This window comes from Procambarus clarkii, chromosome 93 (assembly GCF_040958095.1).
Source record: "Procambarus clarkii isolate CNS0578487 chromosome 93, FALCON_Pclarkii_2.0, whole genome shotgun sequence".
Taxonomy (NCBI): Eukaryota; Metazoa; Arthropoda; class Malacostraca; order Decapoda; family Cambaridae; genus Procambarus; species Procambarus clarkii.
The window spans coordinates 4944736-4969735 of NC_091242.1; the positions used below are offsets into that span (position 1 = coordinate 4944736).

Below are 25000 nucleotides of genomic sequence, written 5' to 3' on the forward strand. Positions count from 1 at the left end.
TTCCCGCAATTTTATGGCGTCTTCTTTTGTTTTGAGAGAGAGAGAGAGAGAGAGAGAGAGAGAGAGAGAGAGAGAGAGAGAGAGAGAGAGAGAGAGAGAGAGAGAGAGAGAGAGAGAGAGAGAGAGAATCTCAACTGATCACGTGAAGGCTCCGACACACACCTAGTTCATCCTGTTCCATATAGGATCGTTATTTAGACATAAAACAAGTTTATTCTTATTGATGCATATAATAAGCGCATGAAATAGGGTCTCCAGAAGCAGGCTTCAGATGGGCTGAGGCAGGATTGCAGCTCTTGCTTGCAGCTTCATCAAGTACTTCACTTGATATGAAGTAATGAGTAATGAACCCTAGTGTTAGTTACAAAATTAAAGAGACAGTGAAAGTGTGAGATAGAGTGAGAGACAAAAAGAGTCAGAGTATAGTGTCGAACTATTGCAAAACTATTACTAAATGGTATGATAAAAGCAGAAAGGTGAGGTCTCGAAAGGATAGAGAGAGAGAGAGAGAGAGAGAGAGAGAGAGAGAGAGAGAGAGAGAGAGAGAGAGAGAGAGGAATGGTACATTCTCTCCCTTTGCATGTACCATTCCTCTCACTTGCTCCAATCACCTCTCTCTCTCTCTCTCTCTCTCTCTCTCTCTCACCCTCACCCTCTCCCTCTCTCTCCTCACCGCTCCTGTTCCTCTCCCCTCAGGTATATCACCCCTCTCACCCCTTCCCCTAGGTCTTCCCTTCATGTCATTAGGAAAATCCCCTGCTTAGGTGAGCATGGAAACTCTCGGGTGGTTTCAACAACTGCATTAATTATTATCATTGATTGCTTTCACCGAGTGTATTGCTCTTGTATTATTGTATCTTCAATCTTGTCTCTTTATTGTTGCATTTCTTGTCTTTTATTTAGGCTGATTCAGTTATTGTATTTTTTTATTTTTATCTTGTTTTTATTTGCGCCTCTTTATTTACTAATAATACAATACCCATCAACAACAATACCCCACTATTGCGTCTATTTAATTATTATTAATACAATACCCATCAACAAATAGACAAATTGGTGGCAGAAAACCCTGCAGAAAACCAGTTGTATTCATTTGATGCTTCAATAAGAAAGAAATACCTGGTACTCTATAATACAGCTGCAACAGGGGGGGGGGACCAAAAGAGCCCCTCGAATGCAACCCGCCCCCCCCCCCATAAAAAAAAATTTACAAAATAAAAAAGTACTTGTAAGTAATATTTACTTCGAGTCAAAATTTACTTCTGAGTAAATATTTTCCAAGAAGTAAATGTATTCTGTAGACCTTATAAGTAACTTGCCCTTAACTGTACTTAAGGGCATTAATTTACCATGTACTATTGCCCAATATCATCAGAATTTATTATCGATCCCATACAGCATTCTGAGATGCTGGCGATAAACATTAGTTTAACTACGGGCTCTCCATAGCCCGTGCTACTTGGAACTTTGTTCCAGGTAGCGAATCTTTAACAACAACAACAACAACCCATGTAGAAGTACTACCATGTACTACCCCTTAGTACTCATGCCACCACTAGTTTACAATCCACTAGTTTACAATCCACTAGTTACACGTCACGAGCAGTAATTTGCACCCGTAATCTACCCGAAACCCTTCAAGAGTCCTCTAATCGACCCCCCATGTAATCAAGTTGGTAACCCCTGACGATACTAATTTAAACTCCTTCTCAACCCCACCTCCAGCAGGTGAGATGAGAGGCTGCACAGGTGAGATGAGAGGCTGCACAGGTGAGATGAGAGGCTGCACAGGTGAGATGAGAGGCTGCACAGGTGAGATGAGAGGCTGCACAGGTGAGATGAGAGGCTGCACAGGTGAGATGAGAGGCTGCACAGGTGAGATGAGAGGCTGCACAGGTGAGATGAGAGGCTGCACAGGTGAGATGAGAGGCTGCACAGGTGAGATGAGAGGCTGCACAGGTGAGATCAGAAACTAAGATTAAGCATCATTTATCTCAACACCACGAACCAGCATCCCCCATGATCCAGAGGGATAAAGAGGTAGATGGAGCATCCGTTGGGTAGATTGAAAGATTATCTACTCCCTCGGGAAATATATATACGATGAACCCGTGAGAAAGAGGGAGGAAGAAGATAGTGTGTATTGGGTTTAGAGGAGTTCAGGTAGATGTAGATTTCGGTGTAATGTGTAGTGGTAGATGAAGGACTTAGTTGTAAAGTGTAGTGGTAGATAATATCCCAGTGTATCTGTTGGAAGGCGTAGATGTTCCCTTCGTGGGGGAGAAACCCAAGATTGAGAGATAATCTACTATAGTAGATAAGTTGGATGGGTAGATATATTTAGGGGGAAGAGAAATTTAGCAACGAAGAGCGTAGATAAGATACTGTGTATTTGGTAGATACGATACTGTGTATATCGTAGATGTTTTATATATTACAGGTAGGATAATGTGTATGGGGGTAGGTAAGATGCTGTGTATATGGTAGATATATACATATATAGATATATGCCAGGCTGGGGGAGGCAGTGTAGCCAGGCTGGGGGAGACAGTGTAGCCAGGCTGGGGAGACAGTGTAGCCAGGCTGGGGGAGGCAGTGTAGCCAGGCTGGGGGAGACAGTGTAGCCAGACTGGGGGAGACAGTGTAGCCAGGCTGGGGGAGACAGTGTAGCCAGGCTGGGGGAGGCAGTGTAGCCAGGCTGGGGGAGGCAGCGAAGCCAGACTGGGGGAGGCAGTGTAGCCAGGCTGGGGGAGACAGTGTAGCCAGGCTGGGGAGACAGTGTAGCCAGGCTGGGGGAGACAGTGTAGCCAGGCTGGGGAGGTAAACATAGTGGACTCACAGCCGATCAATACGTACTAGACATCAGGAAACCCAGTGCACATCCTGTGTCCCCCTCCACGTGTGTCTCCCCTCTCCCCTTCTCCCCTTTTCCCCTTTCCCCTCACCCCTCTCCCCCCTTCCCCTCTCCCCCTTCCCCCTCTCCCCTTGCCCCTTATCCATCCAATGTCTTTCACCCATCTCCCCTTACCCGTCACTCAATATGATGAATTATGCAGCTGGAATCTCGTTCAGTTGGAAGCTCGTGTAGCTGGAAATTCGAGCAACTGGAAGCTCGAGTAGCTGGACGTGTGCAGCTGGAAGCTCGTCCAGCAACACGAGCTTCGGGCAGCACACGTCCAGCTGCACATGTCCAGCTGGACGCATGCAGCTGGTGGTATTTGGGGACGCATGCAACGGATAAATCTTACTACCCCAGTATGCCTTTGTCACCTCTGGTTTATCTCTCTCTCTCTGTTCATCTCTCACAATCTCCTCATCTCTCCTCACTCTCACTCTCATTACCAGTTAAAGCCATTCCCAAATCTCTTTTTCCTCTGCCTTCCCCTCACTTCCCCTCCTCCTCCCCATTTCATCCGTACCCAAGCCAGAACTGACACTAAGTTGGCCACACATTTCACTGTAAGGTATAAAGCTAAGCTTAGGCTGACGCTAACACGGTAGTTACTTGCCGCATGCAGACCACAAGACACTAATTAGATCGTAACTCATACCTGTTCCCGGAAGCTTAATTCAGAAGCTGTCTGTGCCGGCAGGTGAAGATATCTGACGCTGGGTGAGTGAGCTATCTGTGAGGGGGGGAAGGTGATGCTGGTATCTACAGTGTGTGGGTGGTGTGTGGGCGGTGTGGGTGGTGTGTGGGTAGTGTGTGGGTAGTGTGTGGGTGGTGTGTGGCCGGTGTGTGGGCGGTGTGTGGGTGGTGTGGGTGGTGTCTGGGTGGTGTGTGGGCGGTGTGGGTGGTGTGTGTGCGTCGTGGGTGGTGTGTGGGCGTCGTGGGTGGTGTGTGGGCGGCGTGGGTGGTGTGTGGGCGTCGTGGGTGGTGTGTGGGCGGTGTGGGTGGTGTGTGGGCGGTGTGGGTGGTGTGTGTGCGTCGTGGGTGGTGTGTGGGCGTCGTGGATGGTGTGTGGGCGTCGTGGATGGTGTGTGGGCGTCGTGGGTGGTGTGTGGGCGGCGTGGGTGGTGTGTGGGCGTCGTGGGTGGTGTGTAGGCAGTGTGGGTGGTGTGTGGGTGGTGTGTGGGCGTCGTGGGTGGTGTGTAGGCGGTGTGGGTGGTGTGTGGGTGGTGTGTGGGCGGCGTGGGTGGTGTGTGGGCGGCGTGGGTGGTGTGTGAGAAGGGTGAATGCTCTTACCCTGTCCGCCGTGCCCCAGGACACTGTCCAAACTTAGTGTTCTCACTTGCACCTCTTATCAATATCAGCATGAAATTTACCGGCAGAAGACTCTATAAATTACCTGCAGATATCAACAAAAGCAACAAAATATAATGATATTAAATAAATTCCTGATTATCAGATATGGTAAAAATTAGTAACTCAAACGCATTCAGATCTCGTAAAGGATCTGGAAATAATGAATGTGAGACGATCTCGCGTTTAGTGAGCATCACAGAGCAAAATAGCATCAGAAAAAATGAAAGGATGGATTATGATAACCTTCAAATCCAGGGATTCCCTTCTAATCCGTTCCAATCCAGGGATTCCACCAGACTGTTCCGACTGTTTAAATACATTGTACTTCCCACCTTGAGCACTGCTCGGTACTCACTTCCCCTTTTAAAGTAAGATAGATTTCTGAAACAGAGAATGATTGATGAAGATTAAGCCACCCAGGAGGTGGCACGGGCATGAATAGCCCGTAATGAAACAAGAGGGCATTCGGAGTAACATATAAGGCCGGCAAGGACACAGTTAAGCACCCGAACTACTTGCACCGTCTCAAAGCACTCAGAATGTATAATATTCCCGATTTCTCGTCTTCCTCTGATTATTACATACTCAAAATGTACTCTCTCTAGGAAAGAGGACGAGAGAGGTATCACATATGTACACGTTGGAACGGTAGAATAGAGCATGTGAATTGTAGAGGTGCCATATAGGGCTCTATATCTAGGGGCCCCCAACTCTGCAGACTCCTCACATCTTATGTAAGAAATATTGCCGGAACACAAGTGAAGTCTTTCGAGAGAAAATTGAATTAGTTCCTGTAGGAAAGGTGGGATTACCCGGACTGTAATGGATATGTGGGCCTGCGAACCTCTCCAAGCAACAGCTTTACTGATCAAGCTTGGCCTGGGGCCGAGTTTGGGGGAGTAGAAACTCTCAGAACGGAATACTGCTAAACTGCAGATAAACCTGAGTCACACTGGTTTAGCACTTGTTCCTATAAATTACGTTACCTGACCTTACCTGTCACTGTTTTATTTCCTCAGTGGCTGCATTTCCCAATTTATCCAATTTCAGATAACTTCCTAAACATCTCTCATTTCCGCCATTTTCAACAGTCCTCTCATATGTATATATTGTGGTTCTCAACATCATATTGCATGTGATCCTGCTCTCTGTGGTGTGCTCTGGCAGGTCTGTCAACCCCTGTTGCACTCAGGAGTTTGTTCCCTGCACCTTCGTCCCTACATTAGTCCCTCCCATCCCCTAGCCCACTCCGCTGGACAGTGGATCTTCATTATGTGTGTGTCACCATGTGTCTTGATGGCACGTTAAGACACCACAACACAGGTGACGCGAGAGAGAGAGAGAGAGAGAGAGAGAGAGAGAGAGAGAGAGAGAGAGAGAGAGAGAGAGAGAGAGAGAGAGAGAGAGAGAGAGAGAGAGAGAGTGACGCCCCTCAGGTACGGGCAAAGGGACCCCCACTAACCAAGGGATAAAAAGCTGCCCTCAGGGCGAACTATCCTCCCATGTTCCTGAACACAGCGGCTGAAATATCAACCAAACTTGAGCCACAAACTATGAACGTTAATGTGAGGTTAATCAGGAGAAAACACTAAGCCAGTATAACTACATACCACATGGAAGCCCAGCCACTTTGCACCATCGGGGATCGAACGCCAGCCATGCAAGCACGAGGCCTGCGCTCTCCCAAGCTCTACCGACCTAACGTAAGGAATACGTTAATTATAACAGCCACAGCCTTTATAGAGCGCCTGGATATCATACAGATATTATCTTTAATTAAGGGTAATAGTGAAAAAATTAGGGGTAATAGCGACAAAGATGGGTCGTAACCCATATTATATGGCCCAAACACGAGGGGATGACAACCTATAAGAGTTTAGACTCGCAGGCGGTATTTTTAACCGAAGCTGATTGGTTACTGCAAGTTTAATGCCGTTAACGGTACGCTCTCATTGGCCGCATCGGCACGTCAAGCAGCCAGTAACTAACCCTCAGAGGGGAGGTGGAAACTGTGACATCTGTAAGTAGGTAATTCTGTCTAGAGGTGAGGGGATGCCTCTAGAGGCAAGGAGTGACTTCTGTAAGTAGAGGGGATGCCTCTAGAGGCAAGGAGTGACTTCTGTAAGTAGAGGGGATGCCTCTAGAGGCAAGGAGTGACTTCTGTAAGTAGAGGGGATGCCTCTAGAGGCAAGGAGTGACTTCTGTAAGTAGAGAGAAGGCATCTAGAAGCAAGGAGTGACTTCTGTAACTAGAGGAGAGGCATCTACAGGCTCTAGAAGCACGGGGGTAACTTTTGTAAGTAGAAGAGAAGCCTTTGTACACCCATTAGCATGTGTGCCAACGGAGAATGAGATCTAGATCTTGGGCCCCACCGCCAAGCTCTAAGGTTCATGATACGAGTGTAGTCACAACGTTCTAGTGCAAGATGAGCTGTGTGTGGAGGTGGCTTCCACCACCCCCTCACTGCATATTTGTCGTCGGATAAAATACACTGTGTTCGCCTCGTCATCCCCTTTAGTATTTTGTATGTTGTGATCATGTCTTCCAAAGTCCTCTCATATCCTGTGTTTACAGTCTTGCAGCAGACCTCCCAGATCACTGCAAAAGAAAGTTCCCCGAATCCCTCTTAAATCGAACCCTCCCTGCTCTCTTTATATATAGAAACCTTCCCGATCCCTTCCAAAACAGAAACCTTTCTGGTCGCATACTAAAAGAGAAACCTTCCCCTGTCCTTCAAAAATATAAACCTCCCCAATCACCTCAAAATAGAAACCTCCCCAAACCCCTCAAAATAGAAACCTCCCTAATCCCCTTAAAATAGAAACTTCCCCAAACCCCTGAAAATAGAAATCTCCCCAAACCCCTTAAAATAGAAACCTCCCCAAACCCCTTAAAATAGAAACCTCCCCAAACCCCTTAAAAACAGAAACCTCCCAAACCCCTTAAAATAGAAACCTCCCCAAACCCCTTAAAATAGAAACCTCCCCAAACCCCTTAAAAACAGAAACCTCCCAAACCCCTTAAAATAGAAACCTCCCTAATTACCTCAAAAACAGAAACCTCCCCTTAGCTGTAGAGATACTGTTCTGCTTACGGGGCCTGACAGCTGAGTGGACATCGCTTCGGATTCGTAGGCCTGAGATTCCGGGTTCGATCCCCGGTGGAGGTGGAAACAAATGGGCAGCATTTCTTTCACCCTGATGCACCTGTTCACCTAGCAATAAATAGGTACCTGGTAGTTAAACAGTTGCTACGGGCTGCTTCCTGGGGTGTGTGTAACAAAAAAGGGAGGCCTGGTCGAGGACCGGGCAGCGGGGACGCTAAGCCTCGAAATCATCTCAAGATAACCTCAAGATAACCTCAAGATAACAGTCGTATTCTCAAATGAATCCTTTCCTTAACAAGAACAATATCCAACAAGCATTAATGACATGGTAACGACCTTAACCACGTAACGGGGGTTACGGTCGTTAACCGTAACGTGGCTACGTTAATAACCGGGTTATCAACGACGTTGATCACGTCATTAACGACGGTAACCAGGTCAGTAAACGCAGTTAACGAGGTCACTAACGACCTCAAGTCGTGGTAACTAGCAACGTTAACCAGGTAACTAACATTGACCGAAAAGTGGTCACCATTTTGTGTCGTTGTTGGGAACGCAACAATTAATCATTTTAATTAGTTGATTGTCAAGTAATTTATCTGTGGAGTTATTAAAGATGGCTGGGCCCTATACCTGCGGGTCGTACACACCTGGTACTCAGGATACCTGCGGGTCGTACACACCAGGTATTCAGGATACCTGCGGGTCGTACACACCTGGTATTCAGGATACCTGCGGGTCGTACACACCTGGCACTCATGATACCTGCGGGTCGTACACACCTGGTACTCACGATACCTGCGGGTCGTACACACCTGGCACTCACAATACCTGCGGGTCGTACATACCTGGCACTCATGATACCTGCGGGTCGTACACACCTGGCACTCACGATACCTGCGGGTCGTACACACCTGGCACTCACGATACCTGCGGGTCGTACACACCTGGCACTCATGATACCTGCGGGTCGTACACACCTGGCACTCACGATACCTGCGGGTCGTACACACCTGGCACTCACGATACCTGCGGGTCAAGTCGTATATGTCAAGACATTACTTATGTTTAATCAGGGTTGGGAGAAGGGACATATGACAAGCCGCCGGTTTCTTGTCCCCGTCGGTGCCACTGGGGATGGTGACTCTCATATATATGAGCAACAATGAGTTTAATGAGTTTACGATTGAGTTTACGATTACAGTCACTACTCATAAAGACATTACGACTAGTTTAATCTTCTTGTTTCAGGAGCTGTTCACTTGAGACAGTTAAGTCCCAGCTGGTTATGGGTACAAGTGACAGGATGAACAACCCAGCGGGTTTTCTTCCTATTGGGGAGTGTTGTACATGCTGCTATGGCGGTGTGTTCACTCACAGGATGAGTGGCGCTGCCCAATAAACTCGCCCCTCGGGGCAAAATTGTTAAAACTACGACTAGTCACTACTCAGGACACTACGACTAACAGTCACTACTCTACGACCATTGCCACCCACTTATTACAAGGAACCATTTGTCGTGTTACTAAAATATTGGTTTAATTTACATGTTTAGTTTCAAAATATCTATTCCCAACCGTATCTTCTTGAGATATGGTTGATATATCTTAAGAATCGGTATAGATTTTGTAACTGCGACAATGGATGGAAGTATTCCACAGCTAATATAGCTATACCCATATAGCTAATAGCTTACCCAAAGCTAATATCTTATCCAATCCGCTAGACAGGGTAACCACCCCACACAGATGGAATCCATTAGGCAGTGATGTGGTGGAGGCAGACTCCATGCACAGTTTCAGATGTGGATATGATAGAGCCCAGTAGGCTCAGGAATCTGTACACCTGTTGATTAACAGTTGAGAGGCGGAACCAAAGAGCCAGAGCTCAACCCCCGCAAGTACATTTAGGTGAGTACACCTGCTTGTACAGATGCTGAGTATCTGCAGGTGTCGTCTCTCGGATGACGGAGATGCTTAGGAACACTATTTAACGAGACAAGAGTTAGAGAGAGAGAGAGAGAGAGAGAGAGAGAGAGAGAGAGAGAGAGAGAGAGAGAGAGAGAGAGAGAGAGAGAGAGAGAGAGAGAGAGAGAGAGAGAGAAAGAATGTCAGACCTCACTCGTTCCATTAAAGTTACGACCCTCCCCCTTCCTTTCCTCCCTGCCTTGTTCCCTCTTCCGCCTTCCCTTCTTTCCTTCCTTCCTCCTCTCCCTCTCTCTCCCTACCTTCCCCTCCCCCTCTTCACTCCTCTCACTCTTCCCTTCAGTCCCTTCCTGCTCTTCGTTTGCTATTGACGAGGCAAGACCACATCCCAGCATCCGTTACCGGACAAGTCAACCGTTCACCTTCCTCTGCTCTCTCTCTCTCTCTCTCTCTCTCTCTCTCTCTCTCTCTCTCTCTCTCTCTCTCTCTCTCTCTCTCTCTCTATCTCTCTCTCTCCCCCTCCCTCTCTCTCTCTCTCTCTCTCTCTCTCTCTCTCTCTCTCTCTCTCTCTCTCTCTCTCTCTCTCTCTCTCCCTCTCTCTCTCCTCTCTCTCTCTCTCTCTCTCTCTCTCTCTCTCTCTCTCTCTCTCTCTCTCTCTCTCTCTCTCTCTCTCCCTCTCTCTCTCTCTCTCTCTCTCTCTCCCTCTCTCTCTCTCTCTCTCTCTCTCTCTCTCTCTCTCTCTCTCTCTCTCTCTCTCTCTCCCTCTCTCTCTCTCTCTCTCTCTCTCTCTCTCTCTCTCTCTCTCTCTCTCTCTCTCTCTCTCTCTCTCTCTCTCTCTCTCTCTCCTCCCTCTCTCTCTCTCTCTCTCTCTCTCTCTCTCTTTAGAAAATGAAGGCGCGAAACAATATATTTAAAAAAACAGCATTGTTTCTTCCCCCTCGCATGCCATGTTTACCCAGAGACAAGTAAACAAAACTAACCCCTGCCAATTACCTTTGACCCTACCCTGCCCTCTCCCTCCCCCCCCCCCCCACACCTCCCCCCTGCTACCTCCCCCCCCCCCCCCCGCTTCTCCCACCATCAACGCCTTCTCCCTCTCTCCCTCTCAAGGCAATAATGAGAGAAAGATGAAAGGGGAGGCGGGGAGGGCTGCAAGATATTAATTATCGAGCGTGGAGTCAAGTTTGTGTACATCGTCTTGCAAGATGCTCTCTACACCGGCCAGGTAAACGTGCATCTCATTAGCATCACCGAGAGTGTCTTAGACAACAAGAATGTCACCGTGGAAGAGCTTATAGTCCCTAAACCCGTCACTTGCGCACGTCCACACCGAGGCACTGAGACACTGGGGAACTGCCAGACAGCTAAAAGACAGCTAATGTTGTGAAATATTAAAAATATGGAGATAAAAACGACACCTTAAACTACAGTTTAATTTACCTTTAATGTTGACTAGACCACACACTAGAAGGTGAAGGGACGACGACGTTTAGGTCCGTCCTGGACCATTCTCAAGTCGATTGTGTCACTATTCTCAAGTCACAATCGACTTGAGAATGGTCCAGGACGGACCGAAACGTCGTCGTCCCTTCACCTTCTAGTGTGTGGTCTGGTCACCATACTTCAGTCCCGTTATTGTGACTCATCGTCTGCGTACCTTTAATGTATAGCATTAAGGAGAATATATCAGAATATTCAACACATAGATAGCGCCAGCTTGTGAACGTTCAGCGAGAGGTTCCTCTTTTAACAGGGCATAAACCATCTGCAGAAGGGACATGATCACGACATATTAAGATACCTGAGGATAGTACCATGTACAGACAGACACATCTGAAAGAAACAAGTAGGAGGGGATAAAAATGTAACTTGAACCCCAAAATGTGTTACAGTATAAGGCGGGAGAACAAGATGTACAGGTGTACAGGTGGAGGAATGGTGTACACCTGGGCACCACTACAGACTGATTGTCCTCTAGAGCCAGGAGCCATCTACTATTTACGCATCTCACGAAACCTGTACATCATTCCTAAAGCATGGGAGGCCTTTCTTTACATTCTTTAAACAGTTTACGAGTCAACAAACTTCACAACCCAAGGTTATTTTTGCTATAAACACCGTCCCAGTACTTCGGAGCTCATAAACTGTTTAGTAAATGTGGACAACGCCGCCAAGATTAAGGAAAGATACACAGGTTTCGGAGATGATTAAATGTTTAGTGCCGTGGAGTCCAAATACACATATCTCGCGGCTGAGTTGACAGCGCTCGGGGGTCGTAGTCCTAAGGGCCCGGGTTCGATTCCCGGCCGAAGCAAAAACAAATGAGCAAAGTTTCCCTCACTCTCTTGCCCTCGGCCAAGCCCTCCTCTCTTGCCCTCGGCCAAGCCCTCCTCTCTTGCCCTCGGCCAAGCCCTCCTCTCTTGCCCTCGGCCAAGCCCTCCGCTCCTGCCCTCGGCCCAGTCCTCCCCTCGGCCCAACGTTCTTCCGGTATTTGCATTCCCAACAATTCCTTAGAATCTCTCCCCCTGCAGCTTCCAACTCTTGTATTTACGCTGCGTCATTCAGAAAGTTTATCTCCGAGTGATGCTCCACGTTGATGCTGAGAGCTCTTACAGCCATACACACTCTCACTCCGTTATTTATTCGTTGCCAGGACGACAACACCCAGGTCTCGTTATCTCCCTCCCTGTGTTCACATCATGCTTCCCTTGCTATTATGTTGCTATCTTGATCTGGATGAAGATATCAAGTTTCCCCATACTCAAGGTGTCCTGGGAGGTATACCTGGGCTTCCATACTCCGAGGAGCTACTTAGGTTTACCATACTCCAGGTGTGTTAGGTAGACACCTGGAGTATGGGAGTACAGTTAGGGGAGTACGTACACACACACAGAAAGGTCCTCACGGTCGAGTGGACAGCGCTCTGGAGTTGTAATCCTAAGGCGTAGGATCCTGAGAGAGAAAGAAAGAGAGAGAGAGAGAGAGAGAGAGAGAGAGAGAGAGAGAGAGAGAGAGAGAGAGAGAGAGAGAGAGAGAGAGAGAGAGAGAGAGAGAGAGAGAGAGAGTCAGCACACCACCACCACATCACACCACCACCACAGCACACCACCACCACATCACACCACCACCACTGCAAACAACCACACCTCCACCAAGTGACAGCTCACTTCCAAGCCAATACGGTAATGACAGCCAGATGATGAACGGGTTCAGGCGGCGTCCTGACCCCCAAGGTCCTCCTCCATCAAGCACGACTAGCTGGGTCCCCCTCCACCAAGCACGACTAGCTGGGTCCCCCTCCATCAAGCACGACTAGCTGGGTCCCCCTCCACCAAGCACGACTAGCTGGGTCCCCCTCCACCAAGCACCAGCAGGCTGGGTCCCCCTCCACCAAGTACCAGCTGGCTGGGTGCTCCTCCGTCATCAGCAAACACATTCAAATCCTTATATATCACATATGTCAGACCAATCCTAGAGTATGCGGCTCCGGGGTGGAGTCCATATCTAGTCAAAGGTTCAAGGGACTATGAGACTATTCCTCAAATACCATGTATAGATAACGACAAAAGGCTGCAGGACTTGAACCTCACGGAGCTGGACGGCAGAAGAGTTGATGGAGATATGATTACTACATACAAAATTCTCATGGGAATTGGTAAGGTAGATAATGTCAGGCTATTTAGCACGGGTGGTACTCTCACAAGGACACACAGGTGGAAACTGAGTACCCAAATGAGCCAAAGACACACTTGAAAGATTTGTTTCAATGTCGGAGTGGGTAAGCACACACACACACACACACACACACACACACACACACACACACACACACACACACACACACACACACGAAACAGGATACATGATCACTTCGGGCCAGATACTCTGAGGAATGGACCAGGTACACAAAGACAGACCATCTGATAGCGAGGGGCCAGAACGATGACACATATGGCAGGCTCAAGAACGAGAGGACACATGTGAGAGACCAGGACGAGGGGAACACATGTGAGAGACCTGGACGAGGGGGACACATGTCAGAGACCAGGACGAGGGGGACACATGTCAGAGACCAGGACGAGGGGGACACATGTCAGAGACCAGGACGAGGGGGACACATGTGAGAGACCAGGACGAGGGGGACACATGTCAGAGACCAGGACGAGGGGGACACATGTCAGAGACCAGGACGAGGGGGAGACACACGTAAGAGACCTGGACGAGGGGGACACATGTGAGAGACCAGGACGAGGGGGACACATGTGAGAGACCAGGACGAGGGGGGACACATGAGGGGAGGGAAGCAGAACATGTACACAGGGGGAGAGAGAGGACAAGGCAGTTGAAGACAAGGAGAGCACCTGGAGACCTCAGGAAACGGCCTGAGGGAGACAGCTGTTGCCTCACCAGGCACCAGACTCCTTCCCTCCCCTCACCATCCCTATACCCATCTCCAGACCCCCATCTCTCCTCCCCTCACCACCCCTATACCCATCCCTCCTCCCCTCCCACACCTTCCTCCCCGTCACCACAACATGACATCAGGCAGGAAGGATTATATCAGACTTTGAAGGCTAGTGTAAAGGAGAAAGTGGATAGAAAACCCGGGCGAAAGGAGAGGAAAGAGATGGGGGGAGGAAGGATAGGTTGGTGGATAGGAAAAAACAAGAGAGCATCTAGGTTAAGCTGAGCACAAAGTTTGTATCAGGGAGAGGAGATAAACTAAAATTCGTGTAGATGCTTTATATAGGTGTTAGCGGTTCGTGATCTGGGTCCCGCCTTTCCTGGTGATTGCCTGCCCTATGAGGCCCTTTATCTGTGTAGCCCATACGGCCATTATAGCCATCACAGCCTGGCTGATCCAATACCTCCTGCAGAAATGTGTTGTTTTCTCTAGAAAGCTTCTCCTGGTTGTGGCAGCGATATTTCTTATATGTCCTGGCCTTTTTTAGAGTACTTTTTTTCTCGATTTTAGAACATTTCCAGAGTCAATCTCAAATTGCATAATGGGTCAATTTTCAAAGTGCTTCAGAGATCAACTTGTTTACACTTTCAGAAGAAAGTCTGGCTATAGGGCTGGATGCTGCACAGCTCAAGATATCTCCCAGCAACAGCCACCGTTGCGGGCATCTATCAGCGCTCTGTCTCATTACTCCCGGGACGGACAGCAGAGGATCTCCTGGGCAAACCCGAAGCAAAAATTCTAGACTTTTTTTTTATATACTTCGAAGTTTAATTTGGCTTCGTTGAGCATTTCCCCAACAGCAGCTGGAAGCTATTACTGCGAGGACGATAGTAATCATGTAACAGGGCAGGAACACACACACACACACACACACACACACACACACACACACACACACACACACACACACACACACACACACACACACACACACACACACACACACACTGCACCAATATATTAGAGATGACATACAGGGAGGTTGCACTCCATGTTTGAAATACGGAGAACCATAAACTTTAGGCAGGTAGCAACAGAGCGAGAGAGAGAGAGAGAGAGAGAGAGAGAGAGAGAGAGAGAGAGAGAGAGAGAGAGAGAGAGAGAGAGAGAGAGAGAGAGAGAGAGAGAGAGAGAGAGAGAGAGAGAGAGAACAAGGGGCCCAGAGCGTGACCAGGTAACTATGAATGCCGTGGCCCAGTTGTGGACGAGTAAAGGTGCAGGAGGCAGTAAATATGTACAGCCACAGGCGGCGATGGCTCCACAACACGCAACTATGGTCCAGTGACCACATATTGGCCAAACTATGTTAATTCAACGCTGAAACAACTAGGGGAGGGGGCTAGATGAGGCAGGCAACAGGGGACTACAAGACTCAGGCAACTTGGGGAACTACATGAGACAGGCTCCTGACAATCTAGAAGAGGCAGGTAGCTCGGTGACTAAAAGAGGCAGGCACCTGATGGACTAAATGTACAAGGTAACTGATTCAACAGACGAGGCAGGCACCCAAAGCAGGCTGGTGGCAGCTTCACATTAACCAATACCTAACAAGGGGGATCCCCCCAAACACAACAAATGAAGTTCAAATGGCCAACCAGTGACCCGGGTTCGATTCCTAAACGGTTCCGGTGAGGGCTGCGAGGGAGTACACGAGCTGGATGCTGCCCCGCAGGTGCAGATATTGATCTGCGAGGCGGACCGTCATCTCCCAGCGGTTGCCAGCATCATGGGGCATCCTCTGGATTGCTACAGGTAGCTAATTGTTCTTTTCATTATCATGGAGGTGAACAGGTAGCTGGAATGTGTTCGCTTTGTAGGATGCTGTCTGGTTATTGGTCCCGGATGCCACTATGTTGCCGTCCAACTATAGGTCTGGTTCAGTGGCAACTTCTGCAGGTTCAGTGGCAACTTCTGCAGGTTCAGTGGCAACTTCTGCAGGTTCAGTGGCAACTTCTGCAGGTTCAGTGGCAACTTGAACAGGTTCAGTGGCAACTTGAACAGGTTCAGTGGCAACTTGAACAGGTTCAGTGGCAACTTGAACAGGTTCAGTGGCAACTTGAACAGGTTCAGTGGCAACTTGAACAGGTTCAGTGGCAACTTGTGCAGGTTCAGAGGCAACTTGAACAGGTTCAGTGGCAACTTGTGCAGGTTCAGAGGCAACTTGAACAGGTTCAGTGGCAACTTGAACAGGTTCAGTGGCAACCTGAACAGGTTCAGTGGCAACTTGAACAGGTTCAGTGGCAACTTGAACAGGTTCAGTGGCAACTTGAACAGGTTCAGTGGCAACTTGAACAGGTTCAGTGGCAACTTGAACAGGTTCAGTGGCAACTTGAACAGGTTCAGTGGCAACTTGAACAGGTTCAGTGGCAACTTGTGCAGGTTCAGTGGCAACTTGTGCAGGTTCAGTGGCAACTTGTGCAGGTTCAGTGGCAACTTGTGCAGGTTCAGTGGCAACTTGTGCAGGTTCAGTGGCAACTTGTGCAGGTTCAGTGGCAACTTGTGCAGGTTCAGTGGCAACTTGTGCAGGTTCAGTGGCAACTAGAGAAGGTTCAGTGGCAACTTGTGCAGGTTCAGTGGCAACTTGTGCAGGTTCAGTGGCAACTTGTGCAGGTTCAGTGGCAACTTGTGCAGGTTCAGTGGCAACTTGTGCAGGTTCAGTGGCAACTTGTGCAGGTTCAGTGGCAACTTGTGCAGGTTCAGTGGCAACTTGTGCAGGTTCAGTGGCAACTTGTGCAGGTTCAGTGGCAACTTGTGCAGGTTCAGAGGCAACTTGTGCAGGTTCAGTGGCAACTAGAGAAGGTTCAGTGGCAACTTGTGCAGGTTCAGTGGCAACTAGTGCAGGTTCAGTGGCAACTAGAGCAGGTTCAGTGGCAACTAGAGCAGGTTCAGTGGCAACTTGTGCAGGTTCAGTGGCAACTTGTGCAGGTTCAGTGGCAACTTGTGCAGGTTCAGTGGCAACTTGTGCAGGTTCAGTGGCAACTTGTGCAGGTTCAGTGGCAACTAGAGCAGGTTCAGTGGCAACTTGTGCAGGTTCAGTGGCAACTTGTGCAGGTTCAGTGGGAAGTTGTGCAGGTTCAGTGGCAACTTGTGCAGGTTCAGTGGCAACTAGAGCAGGTTCAGTGGCAACTAGAGCAGGTTCAGTGGCAACTTGTGCAGGTTCAGTGGCAACTTGTGCAGGTTCAGTGGCAACTTGTGCAGGTTCAGTGGCAACTTGTGCAGGTTCAGTGGCAACTAGAGCAGGTTCAGTGGCAACTTGTGCAGGTTCAGTGGCAACTTGTGCAGGTTCAGTGGCAACTTGTGCAGGTTCAGTGGCAACTTGTGCAGGTTCAGTGGCAACTTGTGCAGGTTCAGTGGCAACTTGTGCAGGTTCAGTGGCAACTAGTGCAGGTTCAGTGGCAACTAGAGCAGGTTCAGTGGCAACTTGTGCAGGTTCAGTGGCAACTTGTGCAGGTTCAGTGGCAACTAGTGCAGGTTCAGTGGCAACTTGTGCAGGTTCAGTGGCAACTAGTGCAGGTTCAGTGGCAACTAGAGCAGGTTCAGTGGCAACTTGTGCAGGTTCAGTGGCAACTTGTGCAGGTTCAGTGGCAACTTGTGCAGGTTCAGTGGCAACTAGTGCAGGTTCAGTGGCAACTAGAGCAGGTTCAGTGGCAACTTGTGCAGGTTCAGTGGCAACTTGTGCAGGTTCAGTGGCAACTTGTGCAGGTTCAGTGGCAACTTGTGCAGGTTCAGTGGCAACTTGTGCAGGTTCAGTGGCAACTAGAGAAGGTTCAGTGGCAACGTTCAGTGGCAACTAGAGAAGGTTCAGTGGCAACTTGTGCAGGTTCAGTGGCAACTTGTGCAGGTTCAGTGGCAACTTGTGCAGGTTCAGTGGCAACTTTTGCAGGTTCAGTGGCAACCAGTAGCTCCTACAATTTGAGTTTCAAGAGGTTTAGATTTTTATGAAATTGATTATAAATCAATAAACAACAAATTGGGTTTTGTTTCATCATATATTTGTTTGTGTTTTTTGTTTTGTATATGTGGGTAGACTTTCTTGTTTGAACACGTGAAACTCTTTTACGCTTTCGTGTGGAACTTTTTTTGTATGATCTCGGGGAACTTTTTGGCAAGAACTTGTGGAAAGTTTTTATTTGCACGTGCGGGAGTTTTTTTTATATTTTGTTATCTCGTGTATATGTGCATATGTATAACACGCTTAAACTCATATGTATAAAACAACACGCTTAACGTCAAATGTATGAAATAAGACGCTTAACGTCAAATGCATTAAACGACGCCTTTAACGTCAAATGAGAACTCGTGTATCGTCAGCTGTCGTAGGAATTGACGTATCAGGTGTCTGCCGGTGGCACATGTGTTTAAACATGTGTGTGTGTGTGTGTGTGCATGCAGCCAGCCACAATAGACTGGCTGAACAAGTAAGACACCCAGCCCTTGCATTCAGTTTTGGAGGCCAACAAAAATATGTCTTTCCTAATATTCAATGTCTTGTGAAACCTTTTAAATACCTATTGGATCTCGACCATTTAACTGCAAAAACATAAGGAATATTATTCATTCCCCGCTTATAGATTGGACCTGATAAAGAGTCCAGTGTTCGAACTTGCCGTTTATGGCTCCTGTTTAAGTTACACGCGGTAAATTAGTGGTCAAACTTGATTCTGACTTGGCAATGGGAAACCTAATTTATTACCAGCCTTCAACACTCACAGCTCATAACACACACACACTCTTATGGGAGGTCGACTCTACGGTAAGCTGTGAGAGAGAGAGAGAGAGAGAGAGAGAGAGAGAGAGAGAGAGAGAGAGAGAGAGAGAGAGAGAGAGAGAGAGAGAGAGAGAGAGAGAGAGAGAGAGAGAGTGTGTGTGTGTATGTGTTACCAGCGTAACGTTACATAACACGAATACATTCCTGGCACAGTTGCAAGTGTTTGTGAGTGTGACAACACACAAACCCCAACAATGGACCCACACACACACTCCCAGGAATACATCTCGATCCTGCAATACCTGACAATTTTGTTTTGCTTAGTTGACACAAAATGACTCAATTACCAGAGGCGCCGTTGACAGGTTGTGAGCGGTGGTGTAGGGAACCACAAAGGCAGATTAAGGTGAGGGTTAAGGGTTAAGATGTGGGTTAAGGTGAGAGCAGGTTAAGGTGAGATGGCTTCACCGCCTCAACCCCCGGTATTCGTTTTGCTAAGCTTGTTACGTCATTGATGAGCTAGTTACAGAGTTTGTTTACATACGCCGTCAACAATTAAAGTTTTGGTTAGTTTAACAGATGGTTAGTCAAACAATAGTTTCAGAAATCTGAACCCCCAATGTTCAATAGGCTAGTTTTATAATTTGTCGAGTCTAAGTTACAGGTATTATTGCCTCAAACTTGTGATAAATTGACAAGGATTTTGATGTAATTATTACACTGTGGTTAACGCGGCGGTACATTTGGCTACATCTATTTGGCTACATCCATTTGGCTACATCTATTTCAGCAGACGCTGCTAACTTTCAGAGGTACCTGTAGCCGAGCCTAAGCCTAGCAGTATCAGCCTCAAACTGCGGTCGAAGTCCAATAGACATGTGGCTTCTCCTACATATTAAAATGATCGAGTAGGTGGTATAAGCTACACTTTACGGGTTTGATAAAGTGTGTGTTGCAATTCCCTGCCTATTACTGCCCTCAGGATACTCAAGGCAATTCAAGATGGTAATCAACTCCTTCTTTACACCCTCACTATTATAGTGTGAGAGGTTGAAGAGAAAGATTCCATCATTGATGACTTTCATGATGGCTATGCCTTGCTTCAGGTCTCATGAGTCATGAGACACGTGAGTTACGCTATTCACAGTATTCATCACTCACACTAATGCAATTTGTAGCTGATTGATTTATAAAGATTAAGCCACCCAAGAGGTGGCATGGGCATGAATAGCCCGTAAATTTTGCAGCGTCCAGCTTACATAATACGCGCCTCACACCTCATGCAATACGTAAATACGTATGCAATATGTGACTTCCCTTGTTAAACACGTGGCTTCCTTTCATTAAACATGTGGCTCCTCCCCCCCTCAACCCTTTATTATATAAAAGTCACACTCAAATACTCTTTAAAAAATTAAATAGTGGTTGGCCAGCCATACTTAGTATCTGTAAGTGTGAGGGAAGTCAAAGGGTGTTATGAGAAGTGTGAGTGCAAGACCATACTCGATATCTGCAAGTGTAGAGGAAGTATATAATAAATTTAGATTTAGGAGGGACCTGGGTAAATACTGGTTCGGTAACGGGGTCGTTGATTTGTGGAACCAGTTACTGCCTAACATGTCAGAAGTAGAATCCCTTGATTGTTTCAAGCGTAGGTTAGACATATATATGAATGAGATTGGGTGGATATAAATAGGAGCTGCTTCGTATTGGCCAACAGGCCTTCTGCAGTTACCTTCATTATGTTCTTATGTGTAACAGTATGGCTGAATGTGTGTGTAAGATACATATGAGTGTAGCAGGCAGAGTACTTGCTGTAGCTGATAAATATGTAAGGTGACATATATCGAGAGGGAGGGGGTGTAGTCTACTTCCAAGTGTATGTATGTATATACATATAGGTGTAACCTATATCTTATTGTATGTGTATACACTGTAAGCAGTCTGTCCAATGAAGCTTTGATAAACCGATTTGTATATTAAAAATACCCAGCTACGTCAGCACTACATTATAAGCCAGTAACAAAAGAGAATACAGGGTTTTCTATTGATAGTAAGTCACCTCTGACCTATAAACCTTTTTATTCTGAATTATGCTTCAAATATTACGACATATAATATGTAGAAAAGTTTATATATACATATATATATATATATATATATATATATATATATATATATATATATATATATATATATATATGTATATATATATATATATATATATATATATATATATATATATATATATATATATATATATATATATCTTTCTGTCAGAGGAAGGAGGCAAGACACTCGAGTCTAGCTTCAGCTAATTTTTCACAGTAATTGTCGTTGGGTACGTGCCCAACATAGGCAGGATCGAGATTGGCATAAAAGACAGCAGTACCGCGGGACACCGTGACAACTTCCCCCCATCTCCCTCTCACCAATATTTCGCAATATGATTCGACTCAGAACTGCTGTGATTTTTTTTAATATCGGAAACTGTATGGACTGATAACGCCAAGTTAAAAAAAAACATATATAATGTTATTTATAGCTTTAAACCCCCCAAAAAACTTTGTTGGTTAAGTTTATTTTCCTTTAGACTTTATGGGCTGTGTTGGTGAAACTTCTGGGAGAAGCGTTCTTATAGTGTTATAGATTAGAGGAGTTGAGGAGAGAGGGGGAAACGGAAAGAGGTGGTGGGAGAGTGGGGGAGTTGGGAAGGGGAGAAGGGGAAAAGGGGGAATAGCAGGAGACGAGGGGGAGGAGGGGAAGAGAAAGACAGACTCGAATTTGTCTGTCCAAAGTTTGAGACCAGATGGCTGGGGCTAACCTCACCTAACCTTGCAGGGAGAATGCTCTTGGGCATGGGATAGACATAGGATGGTCGGGTCGGTCACTTTGGTCTTATTAAGAAAGGTAAAGCCCAATAATATCCACTCCCTTCCCCCTCCCACAAAATCAGTAAAAGCTGGTTGGCCGAATCCCTAGATTTCTTTTTTAGCATCACGTAGCTAGCTTTTTGACACACTGTACTCCCCCTTCATATAGTCTAGGGTAGCTGCACAAATGCAGATGTACCTAATATATAAATAAATAGTATTCAATTGGATTATTTGTTCGAGGCTGGTGACCAGAGGTGAGAAGAGGGAAAATAGAGAGGGAAAGGGTAGGGAGATGGGGTGAGAGAGGTGGAAAGGGATGATAAAGAATGAGTGAGAAAGGGGAAGAAGAGGGGAGACGGGGGAGGGAAAGGGTGTGGTGGGAGAAAGGTAATACTCTGAGAGGCAGAGAAGAGGGAATGGGAGAGACTGACTGTCCAAGGCATCACCGAGTACCCCTTCTGATGTATATATATAAAAAGGAACACCACCTCCGTTGCAACTGTTAAGACCCATAACCTTGAAGAAGAGAATAAAGGGTATTCAGAAAAGATGCAGATTCTCCCTGAACATTTAAGTATTTTCTTCTATATTTGTATCATTTTCAACAATATTATTTATTTAATTTATTTTATATAATTTGATTGCATTGTATTACGATTTACAGAAAACACATATATTGCAATCACTGTTCGAAACTCTCCTTCAGCTATGCAGAAGGGGTGCCTGCCCAAGATACAGCAGGCATTTCCTCTCTGGATCGCGACACTAAGGCGCTGGAACAGGAAACTGGCGGCTCTTGGGTCTGGTTTACCTAATGAGTTCCTCACCCACCTCCTTCAGGAACTGAAGTGCACAGTTACCTTAGGCGCCTAGGAGCCTTGGAACATATTAGCACTAACCTACAAAAATGTTCTAGGCACATTTACTAACCAACCCGAATTCTCTTAACAAATTTGTTTGACAATTTTTTTCTTATGAATTGATATATACATACAATTCAACAATTATGATATGCATATTTGTTTATATTGAATCTAAACTCATTTAGTACCCCCGCCTAACCTAAATGTTCCGATATAGACAGTACTGAGATTTGTTGACCAAACCACACACTAGAAAGTGAAGGGACGATGACGTTTCGGTCCGTCCTGGACCATTCTCAAGTCGATTGTGAGGAACTTTATACCTCACAATCTACTTGAGAATGGTCCAGGACGGACCGAAACGTCATCGTCCTTTCACTTTCTAGTGTGTAGTTTGGTCAACATACTTCAGCCACGTTATTGTGACTCCTCGTCTACTGAGATTTCTCAAGATATGACTGGTAATTTACCTTAGATTTCCACTTCTACTTTCCACTTATGTGTTCTACAAAACAACATACTTTATTTTTCGAAGATACTCTCCCACGTATATATATATATATATATATATATATATATATATATATATATATATATATATATATATATATATATAAATGATTCCACCTCCTTTCTCCCTCTTTCCTCATATGTAATACCTACCTGTCCAGTAACCTCATACTTAATCCTCATACATTTCCACTTTGTACCTCACACCTGCATAGACACCCCTCATATTCATCCCTAACAATTAACACCTACCACTCACGCCTCTGTAACTGTTGCCCTCATACACATTCCTTATCCCGGCCACGCCACCCGAAAATTCATTAACATTCCGACAACACAAACATATCACTGAACTCTGTTCTATATTTTCATAATATGTAATTTTGTCGGCATTGTAATTTGAGAAGTGTTTGATCTTCGTCATGTTTGTTTTGTCGAGTAAAAGCGTGATGGAACAAAATTCAGCACATATACTGATTAAAATTTCCAGTCATTATAACCCGCTTCCGGGCGATAGACATTGATGGGGTGTTGATGAGATAGATAGACACCGAAGCTGTCTATACCGGAAGCTTAAGATGGCCTCCAGCTATTGGTCAGGGGAGTCGCCTCACACCCGAATGGTTCCAGGTTCGTTTCCAGGGTAGGGCATGACATTTAATGTTACACCTGATGCGTCTGTACACCCAGCGATAGATAGCAGCTACACAGCCTCCTCTATGAGACATAAACCACCCGAGGACATCTCTGATTGTGCACTTTGTTTTCGCGGTCCATTGGAACTCTTCATTCGCGGTCCAGTGGTACAGTCGAGGAAAAGTGTTCCCTTTACCTCTAGGTTCTTAAAACGTGCAGAATAGCCTCGCGGCGTGTTTTGTTGTTGTAGTAATGGGTTAGGTTATGACTGAATAGGTGCATTGTAACGAGTCTCATTGGTCAAAACATAACCCACCAGTTTATATTATTCACACAGCTAACAAAAGAAACATACCGTAGAGTTGTGAATAAAAATTATTAAATTTAGATTAGTGAAAACGGCAAAATGGTTGTACTTTTGTGCTTAAGAGTTCGTTGACCTTTTATGTAAACTTTATAGCGTATGATAATTTTACGTATTGAAATTTGGCTGTTAAGGCAGAGACGACACACAAAACGCTACCTCAACGCTAACGCTAAACACCCTTAGTTTAGTTAATTTATTATGTACCCCATACCTATCCTGTGGGCTGTAGTGGAATGGGTTACAGAGGCATATAATGGGCTCAGGGACTGAACCACAAAATTCATTTAGCTCAGCAAGTTACAATCTTGATGAGCTAGTTACAAAATTCAATGCACATCGTCACATCAACATTGGACTCGAGACCGACCACAAGTACAGTTTCTAAATTAAGCAACTGACATATGTGGAGAGCTAGTGTCACAACTGATATGTTAGTCCTGCACACCGCCCCCCATCCAGTGGGCAGCGGTGGATAGGTTACAATCACTTAGTTACTACCTGCTGTTAGCAAACTGGGGATTATTTGACTAAACATTCTGGTAGCAGATCATTTTGAATTAAATATTTACAATTTTTTTCAAATGTGTTATAGAATTGTCTCTGAATTCACGAATTATTTCGCACTCCATCACAGTGACGGAGGGTGTGCGAATATTTTTGTTGACACAATTTAAATTTGATCAGGTCAACATCAGCAGGTAATTATGTATATTAATAATGCACCATATATTTAAATATTAGGCATATTTAAGCGTAGGTTATATTAGGTGTTTAGCTTCTCTTGGAAATTATTTGAATTTGTAGTGCGTGGGTGAAGCAACTACAGCGGTGCGATTCGAACAGAGAACGTCACTGAAACACTGTTTAAGAAACGTTCCAACTTCGCCATGAAACGTTCGTTTCATGACGGCTCCATGAAACGAACATTGGCCTTTATTGATAAGTTCTATCAGCTGTTTGTTTATGCCTGAAAAACACTATAGACGTGACTCTACTGTTTATGTTCATACGTTTCTCGAACTGTGTTTCGCTCACTTCCTATGCTTCAATCGCACCTCTCTAAATGCTACAAACACGTACTGCAAATACAAATAATTCCCAATAGAACCCAAGCTTGAAACCAAACTTGGGCCTCAGTATACATACAGTTCAAATATATTACATTACATTTTCAGAAAATACCGATTTTGTTAATGCACACAACGTTAAGTTCATGAATGTGTATTTGGGGTTGGTCGCAGCTCGAACGCTTGAGAATGTGGATGGGTTGAAATACAATTACCTGTCAAAACTACGAA

The 25000-nt window shown here is 46.0% G+C and overlaps 2 protein-coding genes across 4 annotated transcripts in view; both read right to left on the reverse strand.

The window, feature by feature from the left end:
* Positions 1-25000, reverse strand: part of LOC123746900 (uncharacterized) — a 106705-nt gene that overhangs the window by 73119 nt on the left and 8586 nt on the right. The window lies entirely within an intron of this gene.
* Positions 15607-25000, reverse strand: part of LOC138359813 (zonadhesin-like) — a 19824-nt gene continuing 10430 nt past the window's right edge. The window contains exon 4 of the mRNA XM_069319519.1: positions 15607-17498. Within this exon, the coding sequence (XP_069175620.1) occupies positions 15607-17498 (1892 nt within the window). The remainder of the gene's footprint in view (positions 17499-25000) is intronic.